Genomic DNA, 15,509 nt, shown 5'->3' on the forward strand with positions numbered 1-15,509 from the left:
AATTGGGGCTCCTTGTCCCCACCTTGGGGTTTGCACAAGACCCAGCCTGCAGCCAATGTGAAATGAGGACATGAGTGGCACAGTGAGATGCAAAGAGGAGGATGGTGATGAGGGAAGCAAGAACTTGGTGCAGATCTGTCTTAGGAGAAATCATGACCCTTGGCCAATCATGATGTGCCTGCTGCCTTTGAAGGCCGCTCTCCTGTCCATCCCCCAGGGCCCCAAAGCCTGGCCAACTCTCAGCCACAGCTGCCAAAGTTCCAGCTTGATGCCAAAGCTGCCCAAATCCTCCTGTCCCCTGTGTCCCCTGCACCTGCCAGACCAACCTTGACCGAGAGCGCACACCACCAGGCATGCTCTGAGAACTTCATTTTGGTGAATTATTGGATCCCATCACTGTCAGGCAAACAGAGGACTCGGTGACATGTTTCCCAGGCTCGGCGTGACGCATGGCTTTCACGGAGCTGGCCATCATCCACTGCCATAGAAATTGATGAGGACAGCACATCCTATCCTGGAAAAATAAGCATGCCGGAAACCGTGAGGACAGGGCCAGAGGCAGGCACGTTGAGCAGCCCTCCCAGCTAGGGGGGCCTACCGAGTCCTCCTTCTCGCCCAGGTCAGGCTCTGTTTGTCACGAGCAGCTTGTCTCTGTGTCACTGCCCTGATGGCTTGAGCAAGGACTCTCTGCCTCAGGGTTCCGCAGGCATGGTTGCAGCATCAGCAGGGAACACAGTGAGGTGAATCCCTTTTCTGCAACCCTGGCTACGATGGTGCTCTGTCCACCTGTTGCAGCAGGTGTCAACTGAAAGTGGGGCCCACAGCACAGAGAGGGTTCTTCTGGTTTCGGGTTTTCTAAACATGCAGAGAGGGCACATGTCCAGGCCCTCCTGTTCAACCTCACCATGGTCTCAGTCCGGTACCTCCCCTGCAAATCGGAGGCTCCTGTTCCGAGCCAAGGGTATAGCCATGGGTCTACTCCCTGGAGGAGAGGAAATCAGGAGTGTGCAATTTCACTTTACAAAGAGAACAGATGAGGTTAATTGTGGAAGGATCAAGTTCAAGCCTAGCATCAGGCATGCTGCCCAGCAGTTAAGATGCTGGCTAGGATACATGCATTTCATATCAGAGGACCTGGGTTCGAGTCCTGACTCCCACTTCTGATTCCAGTTTTGTGTTCATGTGCACCCTTGGAGGAACAGGTGGTGACTTAAGGAATTGGATCACAGCTACCAATGTGGGAGACCTGGATGGAGTTCCCAGCTCTTGTGCGTACTTACCAGCAGATGGGAACACTACCATTCTCTCTGTTTTCCCCACATCTTGAATAGATTTTTGAATTTTTAAAAGACTTGTTTATTTGAAAGACAGAGTTAGAAAGTGAGAGATCTTCCATCTGCTGGTTCACTCCACAGATGGCCGCAATGGCTGGAGCTGAGCTGATCCAGAGCCACAAGCCAGGAGCTTCATCCGGGTCTCCCACACAGGTGCAGCAACCCAAAATCTTATGCATCCTCTGTTGCTTCCCAGGGCACATTAGCAGAAGCAGTGCAGCCACGGCTTGAGCTAGAACTCTATAGGGAATACAGGTCACAGGTGGCAAGTTAGCCTGCTTTACCATGGCACCAGCCCCGGTATGGAATGGGTGTGCATGGGCATGGCTGTACCCAGGCATGCTGTGTGTCCCCAAGGCAGAGAAAACAGATCAGTCAGAATTCCAAAGGACCAGAGGCCTGCTGGGTGGCACTCACCTCCAGGCCTGTGTGCAAGCCTTGAATGATACACAGGAACACACCCCACCCCGGTGTAGAAGGACATTGTGACCCTAGAAGGTGAAGGAGCACAGATCACTATTGATAGGATAATATTTGTGTGAGAACAACAGAATGGATAACATTTGTGTAACCGTTTGGATGTCATTTGTATGAGAACAACTGAATGGATACCTTTTGTCTAACTAAATGGATATCATTTGTGTGAGAACTACTGAGTGGATAGCATGTGAATGAGAACGCTTGGTGGGACATACAAACAAGAGTTCCAAACAAGGGTATGGGAACAATTGATGGGTTCCGTAGATAAGTTCAGTACCTCCTCCCTTATCCTATATGACCCTCGGTCTATAAAGTCTGATGCCACTAATAAACGTTGGCTTTTCGACCATCAGTCAGAGTCCATGTGTGTTATTCTAGGCTCCGTGCACCACGTCCATCACTTCAGGACAGCGACACCCTGGCTCCCTGCAATGAGAGCCAACTGCCATCATCCCTGCCTTCTTTCTCCAGTTCTAACTGATCACTAGATCCAAGATGCTGGGGAGTAACAGGCCCAGGATTATAGGAGGGAGAAGGTATGGCCAGTATGGGCACAGCAAACTAAACTGTCACCTGCAACATCCCATAGGGATACCAGATAAGTCCTCGCTGTTCCACTTTCCATCCAACTCTTTGCACATAGTCTGGGAAAGTAGTGGAGGATGGCCCAAAGCCTTGGAACCTTGCACCTGCATGGGAGACCTGGAAAAGCTGCTGGCTCCTGGTTTCATCCTGTTCTGATCCTGGCCATTGTAGTCATCTGGGCAGTGAACCTGTGGATGAAAGCATGCTCTCTCTCTGTAACTTGGCTTTCAGATAAATAAAATATATATATTTTTAAGATTTATTTATTGGAAAGATCCTCCATCCGCTGGTTCACTCCCTAAGAGGCTGGAAAGGCCGGAGCTGAGCTAATCTGAAAGCAGGAACCAGGAGTTTCTTTCAGGTTTCCCACATGGGTTCAGGGTCCCGAGGCCTTGAGCCATCCTCAACCACCTTCCCAAGCCACAAGCAAGAAGATGGATGGGAAGCGTAGCCCACCAGGATACGAACCGGTGCCCACATGGGATCCCGGCACTTACAAGACAAGGATTTTAGCCAATAGGCTACCGTGTCAGGCCCATAAAATATTTTTTAAAAGAGGATGGCAGAGAGTCTGGAAAGCTGTTGGACAAAAAGACCCATCAGCAAAGAGCTGTGTGTGTGTGTGTGTGTGTGTGTGTGTTCATGTGTGTGTGTTCATGTGTGTGTGTTCATGTGTATGTTTGTGCAACATGTACATCTGTACCAACCTGTGCCGCCAGTGGTCCCCGCCACAGCCTGACCGCACCGCATCTTCAGGGCTGGGGACTTGATGCAGCTCACATGGACCTGTACTTCTTCACCAGGAGCAGCTGGCTGACCTCAAAGAAGACCTGGACAGGGATGAGTGCAAACAGGAGGCCGAAGTGGTCATCTACGAGACCAACTGCCATTGGGAAGACTGCACCAAAGAGTATGACACCCAGGAGCAGCTGGTGCACGTAAGCCTGGGCCCCAGCCTCTGCACAACGGGTGCCCCCTCTCTGTGTCGAAAAGGGCAGATGTCCTGAAAAGAGATGAAAAGAAAAATAGGTCGATGAGGAAATCAGAGAAAGGAACAAGAAATGGAAGCCAGGAATTGTTTTAGAATCCAAGTACACACACATACCTTTTTGCTCTGTGAGCTTCCTAGCCACCCATGCAAAGAAAGAAATGAGTTTAACCATCCAACATTCAGAAGATCACAACAAAATCTGACTGAAACCTGAAAGAGATTTCTTCCATGCAGAAAAGACTGCAGGGTTCATGTGTACATAAGGAGTGTGCCTGGCATGGAAGGTCCCCCCAGCTGGCTGAACCAGCCTCCCTTTCTCCCAGGGATGCACTGTCCTGCACAGAGGGATCCACAATGATTATCATGCTTGGTCATGCTCATGAGCACTTAGGAGATGGCAGGTGTTTGGTACCTGGTAGCTCTCTCCCTCCTCCTCTTCCTCCTCCTCTTTCTTCTCCCCGCTCCCCACACTGCCCTGGGTGGCTCTTCTCCATCTGCAGAAGAAGGGAAATTGAGGAAGGCCCCTGCACCAGCACCCCCGAGAGCATCAGTGTCCGCAGAGAAGCCACTGAATGTGAAACTGTGTTGCTGGGAAGGTCAGACAGGCATTTGCACATGCCTATATGCGTATGCACACGTGCACACACACATGTTCAGATTCAGAAGTCATCCCAAAGGGATTGACTTATCCACAGTCTGGGAACCGAGCCTCCAGGTTATGCCAGCTGCGCTCCTCCTGGCTGCATGTATGACTGGGAGGTGGCCCTTTTTTTTATTTTTTTATTATTATTTTTTTATTTATCCCCTCCCCCCCCCAGTTGAGCCTCATCCCAGGAAATCAAAATTCCCCTGCAATCCCAGTGCAGCTGACGCCAGAGCTGGGAGTAGGGGGCGGGGTCTCGCCTCGTATTCCTCTTCAAGATAAACAGTGGGGGGACAGGGCAGCTGGAGCTGGGAGCTGTAGGACAAATCATCTCAAAAACCAGGGCGGGGAGGATGTGGGTTTGCCCCAACAAACGGGCAGAGAATTTCTCAAAGGCCTGGGGGCCCCAGCTTGGGAAGGAGGTCTGTATACATTTTTAATGTATTTATTCGAAAGGTAGCGAGTCAGTCAGACTGAGCTCCCTTGCACTGATTTCATTTCCCTAAAATGGCCGGAGCTGGGATCCAGGAATTCACTCTGTGTTTAGGGCATGGGTGGAAGAGACCACTTCAGCCATCACCATCTGCTGCCTCCCAGGAGCTGTACTGGCAGGAAGCTGGAGTCAGGACCCGTAGCTAGGAATCCTACAAGGGTGTCCCAGCTGACATCTTAACCCCTAGGCCCCAACGATGCCCAAGAAGGAGGACCTTGGCAACAGGCCACATTGGCCTTATGGCTATAGGCAGTTCCCCTGACCTGGTCCTGGGATGAGTAGACTCCTTGATGAGAAGAGAGTGGGCCCCTTTGCCAGCTCTCTCTCTCTCTCTCTGTTCACCTGACGGCCCAGGCACCCATGTGAACAAGAGCTCCTTATTGATTGCCAACAATGTGTTGCTACGTCAACGAATAAGGCAAAAATGAAAATAATGAAAGACATTATCAGGAGGCATTCTGATCACTTGAACGGCTTTCATCCTGGAAAGGGAGGCTCATGTGGAAGTTCCAAATGCTGTAGATTCTGCCTGCTGTGGTAGTGGTGGTTGTGTTTGTGGCACCTGGCACAGCACATGGCACTCAGCTCTTGGAGTACCTGGTGGGTGGCAAAAGTCCCTAGCAGCATGGCCTGGTAAAAAGAAAGCACACACCACAAATGCCAGCTGTGCATGCAATTTTACATCTGCAAGCCTGTGTTCAGTGCATTGATTTGTTTGAAGTATCTAGACCGGCTTCTGCTGCTTTCCCACATACTTTAACAGGGAGTTGGATCAAAAATGGAGCAGTCAGGACTCCAAGCTGGTCTCCATAAGAGATACCACCGTGCCAGACCCTGGAAGCACAGTTCTAAACCAGTAAATAAGAAACAGATGAAGTTCATTTTAATATGTTCTGCATCAACCATGTATGTGAAATGTGGTCCACCGTCTGTCTTGGAGTCTTCCACCTTCAGGGGTTTCATTGCCTATGGATCAAAAAGACACAGAAGAAAGAAAACGCTGCATTTTTACTGAGCATGCTCACTTTCTGTTGTAGCTTTAAGCAGTACACTGTAACAACTGTTTACATGATATTGACATTGCATTGGCTATACTAAGTCATCTAGAGGATGTCAGGTGTCACAGCATCTTAGAGAAAGCCAGCTGGGGGGGGGCTGGGACCTCTCTAGCACAGAAGGAACATCCCAGCTGGCCCATGAGGACCACACCTACCCCAGGGGAACAGGACTCTTCCTAGGATGCTATGGAGTCAGGTGAGCTCTCACACTGGCTGTCTCACCTCATTGTCCTGGGTCATCCTGTCTTGGCCTCCCACAATACCCAGAGCCTACCATTAGGGCCAGAAACTAGCCCCGTCCACCCTTGGGTGCGGGCCCAGAACTCCACAGGCCTGTATGAAAAGGATACAATGCCATCATCTCCTGGCTTGATGACAGACTCAGAGACAAGGATGCCACTGGTTTTCCCTTTTTACAAAAACTTGGATTTAAAAATGTCTCAAGCAAGGGTGGGACTTGGCCTGATGGTTAAGGCACAGTTAACATGCCTGCATCCCATTACTCAGTGCCTGGGTTCACGTCTTAGTTGTGGCTACTGACTGCGACTTCCTGCTAAGGTAGGCCCTGGGAAGCAGTGGTCAGACCCCCTGCCATCTACATGGGAGAGCAGGATTGTGTCCCTGGGTCTCAGCTTCAGACTGGCCACTGTGGGCCTTTTGGGAAATGAGCCAGTGGAAAGGGGTGTTCCCTCCCTTTTTCTCTCTGTTCTATCTATCTATCTATTGTTAGACAATAGGGGCATACTTAGGAGAGGTTTCTTCTGCACCCCTGTCATGCATACATCTGCTTCAGTGTAATTAATTAGTGCCTGCTGTTTGCAGCCACCTCCACTGACCAGAGCCCAGCCTGCAGGGAGGGGAGTGGGGGGGTCAATACCATTGACCTTTGTAGGAGGTCACTTTGATGACCAACCGGGAAATGCAAGCAAGGCAGGGAGCACAGAGACTTGCGAGTGAACAGTGACTAATGAGAACTCACGGGACAGACGTGGCCTGGCACCCAGAGGTGATGCCACTGGCTCGGTGGTTTGCACGGAGTAGGGATGATGAGCAGCAAGGGGGTGGGGGGTCAGCAGGGTGGTGGATGGCACACATGGGTCTCGGGCTCAGCCTCCTGGGGCTTGTCCATCCCACAGCACATCAACAACGAGCATATCCATGGGGAGAAGAAGGAGTTCGTCTGTCGCTGGCAGGCCTGCACGCGGGAGCAGAAGCCCTTCAAGGCACAGTACATGCTGGTGGTACACATGCGGCGGCACACGGGTGAGAAGCCACACAAGTGCACGGTGAGTGTCCCGAGCCCCCCGGTTCACACTTGGAGCTGGCGTACGCACAGGGCCTAGGGTCGGCGAGACCCTAATGAGTGGCCAGAGCGAGGGTGAGGAGAGCTGCTATTTCTGCTTCCCTCTTTGTACTTTTTAGGGTTTTTTTTGCAAGCTTTCTAGAAAGCACAGAAAATTCTGATATTCTTTAAAAATTAAAAAAAAAAAAAAGCTAAAATGCTGCTTCTGGGTGTACCTGTGGGCTGGGGCCATGAGAGGAGGGACGGGCATGTCCACAAGGTCAGGCCCCTGAACTGGCCGTGGAATGTGCCTGTGACCAAGCCTCGCCTCCTTGCAGTTCGAGGGCTGCTCCAAGGCCTATTCTCGTCTGGAGAACCTGAAGACGCACCTGAGGTCCCACACCGGGGAGAAGCCGTACGTGTGTGAGCACGAGGGCTGCAACAAGGCCTTCTCCAACGCCTCGGACCGTGCCAAGCATCAGAATCGCACTCATTCTAACGAGGTACCCATGCTGCCACAGCAAATGCCAAGCAGATGCACAGCAGCCACCTGCACCCTGGGGATGGATGGGGTGTGGGTGCCCGATGGTGCTGCTGCTGCTGCTGCCCAAGCCCTCTGTCTCCTCAGGGGTAGGGAAGTGAAGCCAGAGCCCATGGTGCCAGGTGTACCTACCTGTTCTCCCGTTGCACTCACACCATTGCACTCAGGCAGCCTCGACAAAGAGTATTTCCCAAAGTTCAGCCACAGTCTGGACCTCAAAGGGGCTTGGCTCTAGAGCTTATAAGATATGAGAGAAATCTCCCCCAAAGCTTCTGAGACGGAGGAGGTCTCTGCAGACAAGAACCAGCCAGTGTGTGTGTGTGTGTGTGTGTGTGTGTGTGTGTGTGTGTGTGTGTGTGTGTAGGGTTATGTAGGAGCTGACGATTGAGCCATCCTCAGTATATCTCGTGACCTGGTAACTTGGAGCAGCCTCGTTTTCCTCCCTGAGCCAGCCTTTCCTCATCAGACACCAAGGGCACTGGCACCATCTCACCAGGGAGCCTGAGCTCTGTGCACAGCTCCTGGCCACTGGGGAGGCAGCGTTGTGATCACACAAGGCACCTTGTGTACCCCTTGCTCGAGCACCCTTCTGTTCTGTGTCACCAACTTCTCATGACACAAGGTCCCTTGTCCACGCATTTCCCTAACTGAGAAGGCAGCACCCCAAGCTGGCCTGGCCCCATCCTTAGGGTACCTACTGCAAGTACAACAAAACCCTTGCCAAGCATGCCAGCCAGGCTCTGCCTAAGACGTGGGGAAAGAGGACTCGGCTACATTTGGGGTTTGCCCTCGTGTCCCTCTTTGTGACATGAGACCTGCTTCTCTTCCTAGAAACCCTACATCTGCAAGATCCCGGGCTGCACCAAGAGGTACACAGACCCCAGCTCTCTGCGCAAGCATGTGAAAACAGTCCATGGCCCCGACGCTCACGTCACCAAGAAGCAGCGCAATGACGTGCACCTCCGCACCCCACTACTCAAGGAGATTGGGGACAACGAGGCCAATGGTGGCAGCGGTGAGCCGGGCAGCCGTGGGCCCGAGGAGAGTGCCGAGGCCAGCAGCAGCAGCCAGGCCATGGAAGACTGCCTACACGGCAGAGCTATCAAGACTGAGGGCCCCGGGGTAAGCTGACACCAGGCAACCTTGTGGACCCCCCCTGCTCAGGGCAGTGGGAGACCCCTTCTAAGCCCCACCCCATGCCAACTTTGACTCCGTTCCATCTCGGCTTCCCCTGCCCCCTTCCTCATCTTGGGCTTCATGTGGAACCTACGCCATCAGGGTCCAGTCAGCTCTGACTCGGTTTCTCCTTTGCTACAGGGATGGGGACGCCCACCCCGCTGTGGGTAGGACAGTCCTCATGCACCTGTCACTCCAGCCAGCACCTGACCCCCAACCCTCTGTCCTGTCTGCATCCTGGCCCGTCCTGCCCCTGACTCCTGTCGTTCTAACCACCTGTTCTTTGTCTCTGCCTCTTTCCCCCCCTGACTGTACCTCCCCTAAGGATAGACGGTACTGAGGTGAGCCAAGGAGCTGACTGGGAGTGGGGTGGGCCTGGGCGTGTGTGTGTGTGTGTGTGTGTGTGTGTGTGTTTGTGTGAGGGTGGGCTGGGCTGCCTGTCTAGCCTTCCTGGGTTGCGAAGGTAGACAGAGAGCCAGAACTGCAGGGTAGGGTAGTTGGAACAAATAGAGGGACAGCCAAGGGAGTTAGGAACCTGGCTGCAGGAGGCGACGGTGTGGTGGGAGGTGTGAATTGGGACTGCAGAGGAATACAGACCTAGAAATTTCCTGTGCAGCCTGTGGCCTGATGGGGAGAAGCTTGTGGCTGCCCCAGGCCAAGGCTCGTATGTGGGGCTGTGGTAGCCGCAGCAGTGAGCCACACCCAGGCACCTGGGGCACAGGAGAAGCAGTCCAAGTTCTTTGTGCCAGCCTGCCCCTGGCCTGTTACACTCAGGCAAGAGTTGTTCCCCACAACTTGCCCTTCCGTGGTCACCATGTGCCTTGGCAATTCCTGACCTAGGCCTTGCCGGGCTTCTGTTGTTTCCCCATTGGTCAGTGCCCTCTTTGTACCATCCTGGGTGCCTTGGGCAAGCAGGTGCTTCCTCTCCAGCCACTCCCCTTGCTCAGGAGGCAGTGTGGGTCCACATCATGCACCCCACAGCTGGAGAGGCCAAGGTCAAGGGCAGGGAAGGGACCTAATGGGCTCCTCTCCAGCATGCAAGCGCTCTCTCTCTCTCTCTCTCTCTCTGTGAGTCCTCACCTTCTCCCCTTGCCTCCTCCGCAGCTGTGTCAGGCCAGCCCCGGGGCCCGGTCATCCTGTAGCAGCGAGCCCTCTCCCCTGGGCAGTGCCCCCAACAACGACAGCGGCGTGGAGCTGCCGGGGCCGGGGCCCGGGAGCCTGGGAGATCTGACCGCACTGGATGACACACTCCCCGGGGCCAATGCCACGGCCCTGGCGGCCCCCTCCTCCGCCACCACCGTGGGCAGCAGCCTGCAGCTGCGCAAACACATGACCACCATGCACCGTTTGGAGCAGCTGAAGCAGGAGAAGTTCAAGTCGCTCAAGGACTCCTGCTCCTGGGCCGGACCTGCTCCACACACCCGGAACACAAAGTTGCCTCCTCTGCCGGGAAATGGTAAGTGCAGAGGGCCTGGGATCACCCTAGCTAGTTAGGGTCACATATACCGTGCACTGGCCGCTCACTATAGAAATCATCTTACCTACCCACTGCACAGATACACAAACTGAGGCTTAACAGCAAATATGAGGCTTAACCAAGGCCTGTGTGTCCCCAGAGCTAAGGTATGCTCTTGGAGCTATTCATCCCCTAAAATCAGACACACCCTGCCCATATTGCCTTCTTCCTGCCAACGCTCTGGGCCAGCAACAGGCACCATGGCCAAGACCCCAGAAAGGAAAGCAGTGTAATCTCAGTCCAGAAAAAGGGTTAGGCTGCCATCCCGCCAGATTCCCTCACCCCCTGCAGAACTCTGTGGGGCAAAGAGAGAACAGGTCCAGCGGGAAGAGCAGGGAGAGCTTCCTGCAGGTGTCAGCCCTGTGCCCAGCGATTCAGAAGGCATCTTTGACAAGCATTGTGCTCAGCGTTGTTGGGCCTCAAACTGGACGCCCGCTGTGGTAGATGCTGCCATGCCCCACCCCCACTCTTGCTGGAAAGATAGATTTGCAACCTTGAACTCTTAGCCTCACCATGCGATCTTCCTCGCTCCATACACAGCCATCTTGCCCAAAGTGACCCTCCCAAACTCCTGCAGCTAGCGGATGCTCACTAACTACCACAGTGTAATGGTCAAGGCTGCTGGCTCTGACAGCCCCGGGGGGCTAGACCAGCAGCCCAGCCCTGCTCACCCCCTGCCCTGTAATTCAGTGCACTGCTTCTCAGCTGGAGAAACTGAAGTGGGCATAACCTGGCGTAACCTGGCATAACCAGGGCAGGTAGGCAGAGGGAAAGCAGCCTGGACCAACTCAGAGCTGCCTGCCTTCCCCACCCTTCACAATTGCTTGTCCCCATCAGACGTCAAGCTCTTCCCAGACGCCCTTCTTCCACTTAAAGATCATAATGGAGTGTTTACTGTGTGATTATTCTGAGGCTCTGTGGACTTTGTACACCCCGCAAAGGCAAGGCCCCCATCCCCAGGGACCGAGCTGACTGTGCACCTCCCACAAGCAGGGACCCTGACCCTCACAGGGTGGACTGGCTATGTGCACTCCCCTGCAGACAGGGCCCTTGGATCCCCAGAAACTAACCCTCCTGTTTCCCTACAGGCTCCATTCTCGATAACTACGGCAACGGTGGGGGCGGGGTGCCGGCCGGACTGCTGTCCAGCTCGCGGCAGCCCGAGCCAGGCGCCAGCGAGGTGACCATGCTGAGCCAGCTGCAGGAGCGCCGCGACAGCTCCACCAGCACCGTCAGTTCGGCCTACACAGTGAGCCGCCGCTCCTCCGGCATCTCGCCTTACTTCTCCAGTCGACGTTCCAGCGAGGCTTCACCACTGGGTGCCGGCCGGCCGCACCACGCCAGCTCCTCCGCTGACTCTTACGACCCCATTTCCACCGACGCATCACGACGTTCCAGCGAGGCCAGCCAGTGCAGCGGGGCCGGCTCAGGACTACTCAACCTCACGCCCGCCCAGCAATATAGCCTGCGTGCCAGGTACGCCGCGGCCACAGGAGGACCACCGCCCACGCCGCTGCCGGGCCTGGAGCGCATGAACCTGCGCACGCGGTTGGCGCTGCTGGATGGCCCTGAATGTGCACTGCCCGCCACCTGCCCGCGCCTGCTGGCGCCGCGCCGTGGCAGTGATGGACCAACCTACGGCGGGCATGGCCAAGGTTCCATGGGGGCTGCACCCACCTTCCCCCACGAGGTCCCCGGCGCCACCACCCGCCGGGCCAGCGACCCAGTGAGGAGGCCCCTGGATGCTCTGACACTGCCGCGGGTGCAGCGTTTCCACAGCGCCCACAACGTAAACCCTGGGCCACTGCCTCCCTGCGCTGAGCGCCGAGGCCTCCGCCTGCCAAGCCACCCGAGCACCACCGCAGACGGCAGCCTAGTTCACAGCGCCTACTCCCCTCGGCCACCTAGCATCAGTGAGAACGTGGTGATGGAGGCCATGACCTCGGGGGCGGACGGCACTGCTCCCGAGTCTGACCTGGGGCTGCCAGAGGATGACCTGGTGTTACCGGATGACGTGGTACAGTACATCAAGGCACGCACCAGGGGCGCTCTGGAGGCCAGCTCCAGGCAGGTGCAACCTTCGGAAAGCCCTGGCTTCTCCCACAGCCCCAAGCTTCCCAGCCCCGGGCTGCAAAGCCAACGCAGGCTAATGGCTGCAGACTCCAATGTGGGCCCCTCAGCCACTGGGCTAGGAGGCTGTCACCTGGGCTACGGGACCCCCTCCAGCCTCAACAAAAACAGCATGCCCGTGCAGTGGAACGAAGTTAGCTCAGGCACCATGGACACCCTGGCCCACCAGGCCAAGCCTCCTCCCTACCCAACCAACAACCTGGCCATAGTGCCACAAAAGGCAGCCTTTGGCCAATACCCAGGCTACAGCCCACAGGCCCTGCAGCCGAGGCCTGGAAACCTGGACAGCACCCAGTCGCACCTGCAGCCCCGCAGCGGTGCTGGAGTGCCTGCTGCAGCCAGGGTGAACTTTATGCAGCAGCAGCAGCTGCGACAGCCGGCCATGGGCAATCAGTGTGCCAACTTGACCTCCACTGGGAGTCCCCACACTGGTTATGCTCAAGGCCACTCCCAGCAGTTCTCATCCTGCAACAACATGGCAGCCAAGCCAGGCCACGTGGGGCTCCCTCAACAGATGGAAATAGCCTCTGCAGGCCCCATGGCACTGAGCAGCCACCACAGGGACCTTGGGGTCCCCAGTTCTTCCTTGGCTGGGATACCACCACCTCACGCAGCCCAGGGCTACCCACAACAAAGCCATCATTTGGGCACTTCCATGGACCAAGAGAGTTACCGCCAGGGCTCTAGCAGTCTCCTACCTTCCCATCAGCCTGGTTTCATGGAGTCCCAGCAGCTGGGTCCCACAGGAGCAGCTGCACCCAACTTTGGCCTCCTGCAGCCCCAGCCACCCCCAGAGCCCAACCCTGCTGGCCGCCATCGTGGAATGCGTGCCGGGCAGCAGCAGCAGCTGGCCTATGCCAGGGCTACCATGCCAGCCAACCAAGAACCAGCCGAGGCAGTGCCTAAGGGAGCGATGGGCTCAGTGCTGCCCCTGCCTCCTCAGGATACAGATGGAGCTCAGGACCTGCTCTACTACTATGGCCAGATCCACATGTATGAGCAGGATGGAGTCCCAGACGGCCCCCAGCAGTCCCAGCAGGCACAACCGCAGGCTTGCTCAGACAGCGTGCAGCCCCAGCCCTTGCCATCACCAGGGGTCGACCAGGTGTCCAGCACAGTGGATTCACAGCTCCTGGAGGCCTCCCAGATTGACTTTGATGCCATCATGGATGACGGCGACCACTCCAGCCTGTTCTCGGGAGCCCTGAGCCCCAACCTGCTACACAACCTCTCGCAGAGCTCCTCGCGTCTCACCACACCCCGCAGCTCCCTGGCCCTGCCTACCCTCCCCACGGGCTTCAGCAACATGGCCGTAGGGGACATGAGCTCCATGCTGAGCAGCCTGGCTGAGGAGAGCAAGTTCCTGAACATGATGACGTAAGAAGTGGGGTCGTAGATTCCCCCAGCTGCCGTGGCTTGGGGCTTCTGGCTGCCCCCTCTTCTCCCACCATAGAAGTATTTAAGGTGGCCCAAGGGCTGTTGGCTGCACCGGGTTGTCACAGAAGGTCTATCACAGGCATCCCCTCGGATTTTTTTTTTTGGATGATTTTGAAGATCGTGGAACAGAAATTTCCTGCACGGAAGCAAAGGACGCAAACCTTGCTTCTCTTGGTTTCTTGTCATTTGGGGCTCATGAGGGATTCCCAGGGCTTTCCTGGGACCCCAATGCAGGGCTGAGCCTGCAGGTCATCCCTGGAAATTCTGCTTGCGGAAACTCCCAGCCCACCTGCATTCTTGTAGGGAACTTGGCTCTAGAGGTAGAGGACTCTACCTGGGGATTGAATCCCAAAACACACCCCAATTCTGGAATTGGTAGAGCTGGCCTCTGTTTCCCTGCCTCCCCACTCCCCCAAGTGAAGCTGATTTTGGGATCCCAATGTGCATGAACGAGCAACCTATGGATATATAGCCAGAGCAAAGAGCAAGAAGCTGGGACCTTAAGGAGCAGCTGCAGTGGCTGCCCACTTCACTCGGTGTTTACAGTGTTCCTGCGGGAGGAATGCAGCCCTGGCTGGGCACGGTGCACTTGGTCTCCAAATACTTTGGGGGCTCTGGCCCAGGGATGGACTCCTGGCCTCAAGGGTGTTCTCGTGGTTTAGCCACACAAGCCACTCTGGAGGGCTGCCTGCAGGAAGAAGTCGCGTGTTTACCCACTCATGTTTCTCCAGTGCACTGTCTGCCCACTTTGCCAAGGGAAGAGCCGGGGCTTGACTGTAGCCTCAGCCCAGGTTCTTCCGGGCCCTACTGTGTGCGCCATTCCAGGCCACAGTACAATTCCCAGTGTCTCCCCGTCCACTGGCAGAGAAGGATGCTGTGCCCAGTATTTTGGGGACTCCTGGATGTTCTTACACCCCACCACCACCATCCCACCACCCTACCCCCACCTGGAAATGAACTTTAGAACTGGCTTCAGAAGACCTCATTCTGGAGCAGACCAGAGGTGGAACTGCCACGCCTTCCTAGAGCACCCCCCCTCCCATCCACATCCCCAAGGCTCTCATCCTGAGTTCACCACAGCCTTGCCATGCTCACCGCACTTGACCCTGACTTCAATGAGAACTCCTTAGGAAGGTCTGTGCACAGGGCAGGAAGCTTGGGATCTGGCACATCCAGCTTCTTGTTGGAGTCCAGAGGCGGCTCTGACACATGGCCGAGGCTCCGGGCTGGGGGGTCGACACATCCTGAGCTACGGTTGGACCTTCCCCCAGCCTGCAGATAACGTGTACAGACGACGCAGTCCCTGCAATATATACTGTCTGCCAGATTTATATCTCCAGAACATTTTAAGCTTTTTCTACATGCCATGGTCTGAAATGACATGCTCAACCTGTAAATAAGCCTCTTTTTTTGTACATTAAAAAAGTAATTTTTTCATAATTTGTCTTGTCTGTCTGCTTTTCGCTTGATGGTTGTTAATGAGAACCAAGGCAGTAAATTTGGTGTGTCTGAACAGAGAAGAGGCTATATATATATATATACTTTTTTTTTCTTCATGATGTCAAAATTGATAGCCACATTGGGGAAAAAAAAAAAAAATGACAGCCACATCTTAGCCAAGCAGTGGCAGGGGGTGGGGTGGTGCTGCCAAGGCCTTTCTTGGCTGTGGTGTGGCACTTTGGCCAGTCCTCTGGGCCTGAATGTCAAGGTGCTATGTCAGGTATCAGGTGAAGACAGCAATACTCTGGGTGCTCACTCCTGTACTTGGATGGAGTTCATTTGGGTCCGGGCAGGGTGGGAGTGTGGGATAGGGCATGCCCTCGGACAGGCAGGTGGCACCTCC

General features: G+C 55.2%; 1 protein-coding gene across 2 annotated transcripts in view; it reads left to right on the top strand.

The window, feature by feature from the left end:
- The window catches only part of GLI2 (GLI family zinc finger 2), a 134,269-nt gene extending 120,659 nt beyond the window's left edge, over positions 1 to 13,610 (top strand). Inside the window, exons 8-14 of one of the 2 annotated variants that reach the window (XM_040979178.1) lie at positions 834 to 850; positions 3,175 to 3,337; positions 6,721 to 6,870; positions 7,205 to 7,369; positions 8,239 to 8,529; positions 9,688 to 10,039; positions 11,188 to 13,610. In XM_040979178.1, coding sequence (XP_040835112.1) covers positions 834 to 850; positions 3,175 to 3,337; positions 6,721 to 6,870; positions 7,205 to 7,369; positions 8,239 to 8,529; positions 9,688 to 10,039; positions 11,188 to 13,610 — 3,561 coding nt within the window. The remainder of the gene's footprint in view (positions 1 to 833; positions 851 to 3,174; positions 3,338 to 6,720; positions 6,871 to 7,204; positions 7,370 to 8,238; positions 8,530 to 9,687; positions 10,040 to 11,187) is intronic. The other variant, XM_040979179.1, reaches the window with a different exon arrangement.
- The last annotated feature ends 1,899 nt before the right edge of the window (positions 13,611 to 15,509 follow it).

The sequence above is a fragment of the Ochotona curzoniae genome, unplaced genomic scaffold, assembly GCF_017591425.1.
Source record: "Ochotona curzoniae isolate NIBS_2020 unplaced genomic scaffold, NIBS_Ocur_1.0 contig_3037, whole genome shotgun sequence".
Classification (NCBI taxonomy): Eukaryota; Metazoa; Chordata; class Mammalia; order Lagomorpha; family Ochotonidae; genus Ochotona; species Ochotona curzoniae.